The sequence below is a fragment of the Cannabis sativa genome, chromosome 3 (genome assembly GCF_029168945.1).
Source record: "Cannabis sativa cultivar Pink pepper isolate KNU-18-1 chromosome 3, ASM2916894v1, whole genome shotgun sequence".
NCBI classification, from domain to species: domain Eukaryota; kingdom Viridiplantae; phylum Streptophyta; class Magnoliopsida; order Rosales; family Cannabaceae; genus Cannabis; species Cannabis sativa.
The window spans coordinates 54,296,037-54,298,956 of record NC_083603.1 but is presented as its reverse complement, the minus strand read 5'-3'; the positions used below and the strand labels follow the sequence as shown (position 1 = coordinate 54,298,956).

General features: G+C 32.0%; 1 protein-coding gene across 1 annotated transcript; it reads left to right on the top strand.

Annotated features, from left to right (window-relative positions):
- The first annotated feature begins 1,248 nt into the window (after positions 1-1,248).
- On the top strand, positions 1,249-2,399 carry LOC133036172 (CENP-B homolog protein 2-like). The gene is made up of 2 exons (XM_061112676.1): positions 1,249-2,279; positions 2,390-2,399. The coding sequence occupies exons 1-2, from the start codon at positions 1,249-1,251 to the stop codon at positions 2,397-2,399; spliced, it is 1,041 nt and encodes a 346-aa protein (XP_060968659.1).
- The last annotated feature ends 521 nt before the right edge of the window (positions 2,400-2,920 follow it).

Genomic DNA, 2,920 nt, shown 5'->3' with positions numbered 1-2,920 from the left:
GGCTAAACAAAAATGTTTTAGGAGTGAAGGCACCCATCTTAAATGTCTACTTAAACATATTTAAATAGAATTAGGAGCATAAGATCAACACCGCAGATTTTCGAACTTTTTATTTGAATAAATAAATAAATATAAGGTTAAGAATTTCTCCATATTTATATTTTGTGCCTATATAACAGAATTTTTGGTTTATTAGAAATTCATGGATGGCTTTTCATTTATATTAAAAATAAAATAATTTATTAATACAGTAGAACATCTACCCAAGAATAAATAGAACCTCTAATTTATTATAAAAAAATTGAAGTCCCAATTTGGGCCTATTATAAATAAGAATAACCTCTAAATTGTAATTAGTTATACATTTTCTAAGTCCCGTCTTAAGAATGTATACCTCTATATAAGAATAATTACATATCTTAACAAAAAATATATATAATTTATAAATTTATTCCAAATTATAATTATATTTATTCAAAAATAAGTATATTATCATATGTTATGTACGTATAAATCCAATAATCATACCATTAAAAAATGTGAGTACTATATTAATTAAGCATTAATTATTCAACAATTTCCAGCAAAAAAATTAGACATTTAGACAAAAGATATCAATTGATATTGTACCGTTTCCTCTTCCTATGATGCTTATTACATTTATCGTTTCCTCTTCCCATGGTGCCTATTACATTTACCAATATTGTATCTTTTCTTTTTCTATAAAATAATTGGACCAACCCTATATCTCTTCTCTAACATGTCAATTTCCAGTAGTGATATTGTTTAGTCTTTCTCTGTAAATATTCAACCATGCCTCCCATAGCCAAAATACGTGTTCATCTCACTGAAGGTATTCGTGTTAAACTATGCCGAATAAAGAAATCAAATCCCACTTGGAGTCAAAAAGATCTAGCTGAATGGTTGGAAAAAACTCATGGTCTCAAAGTGACACAAGCAACAATATCTAAGACGCTTAAACGCTCAAGTGACCTCCTTCAAGAAGATGTATTGATCAATCCAAATGCAAAACATCCAAAGATTGTGAAGTACCCAGCCATGGAATCTGCTCTTTATGAATAGTTTGTTTGCTACCAAGGGCATGTCAATATGAGTGGTGATTTATTAAAAGAGAAGGGAAATTTTTTCCTATGAAGCTACCTCATTTGTATTTTCAAATGGATGGTTGGAAAAGTTTAAGCAGAGGCATATTCCTTTCGAAGATTTGGGGAGAGTGGTTCAGTAGATATGAAGAAGATTGAAGCTGTTTTCCCACAAATAAAAGAAGAATTAGATAAATGGTCTATGAAAGATATTTACAACATGGATGAAACATGCTTGTTTCATCGCATGCAAGCTGATAATTCTCTTGCAACAAAGCAACTAGAGGGGCGAAAGCAGAGTAAAGAGAGGATTACAATTGCTATTTGTTGCAATGGTGATGGCTCTGACAAACTACCGTTTTGGATCATCGATAAATTTTCTAATCCAAGATGTTTTAAAAATATTAATCGTGATAATCTTAACTGCAAGTATAGAGCAAATTCAAATGCACGGATGACATTTTTGTTATTCAATGAATGGCTTCAATGGTTTGATAGACGTATGGATAGGGATGTTTTGCATCTTTTAGATAATTGCATAGCTTATGGAAAAAGGGAGAATCATCCCCCACTTTGTCGTACAAAGGTAATGTTCTTACCACCAAATACTACTTCCAAAATCCAGCCATGTGATGCGGGTATTATTAGAAATTTTAAAGGCTATTATCGTCAACAATTTAACCGCCAAATTTTGAAACGGATAGAGGAGCATGTTTTCGAACCATCAAAGATAAGTATCCTTGATGGAATTATAAATGTTGTTGCGGCATGGTTAATTGATGTCAAGCCACAAACAATTGTCAATTGTTTCAAGCATTGTAAAATTAGAACTACTGATGTTAATGAATTTCAAGTTGCGAAAGAAATTGAAGAGGAAAATAAAGAAGTCAAGAAAAATTTGGGGGAACAGATTCAAGAACTTTACTATACTAATGCAATGGATATTAATGACTTCCTTAATCATCCAAGTGAGCAACAGGTCACATATACTTTAAATGAGGAAGAAATAATTACTGCAATTAGACAAGAAGTGCAATTAGAAGATGACTTGGAGGATGATAGCACAGAATTAGAAAAAATTTCTTGTCAAGAAGCTTTCAATATGTTGGAAAAGTTAGAAATATTTTGGATTCAACAAGAAGGTGCTCATATTAGTGAATTATTAGATACCCGCAAGTTTAAAGATATGATAATAAATATAAAGAGCAAATCAATGTATCAAACAACTATAGAGAAATATTTTTTAAATAATAAGTATTAAGGATTGTTTATTATAATTATTGTAGTTACAATTGATATTTTGGGTTTTTTTTTAGTATGTACCTCTATTTAGTTATAACCTCTAAATTAGAATTTATTTTGTATGGTCCCAAGTGTATTCTTGAATAGAGGTTCTACTGTAAAAGTAAAATAATTTATGAGAAATTCATGGGTCACTTATTATTTACCTAAAATAAAATAAATCTCATTAAATCTAAAAAAAAATACAATTGAGTTTTTGCTTTGTACATTTATTATTGGTGTTGCCCCTAATTTTGCCCAATATACGTGGACCAACCGGACAAGGACACGTGGGTCAAGCAATTCACATTATTTGCTAAGTCTTTTATGCCATAAGGTAACGTCCCGGACATAGGTCCCGGAGAAGGCACATGGAGCTCAAGGTGCTCCCGGAAGCTCGCATAACGCTAAGGCATCTCCGCGAGGTGTCCGGTTTCTCTTGAGCAATCAAGTCGCATTAAATGCCGCATGGGAGGAAGCGTGTTGGGACTGCTACACGCAATAAAGTCTGACGGCACAACTTCCAACCAGCAGCG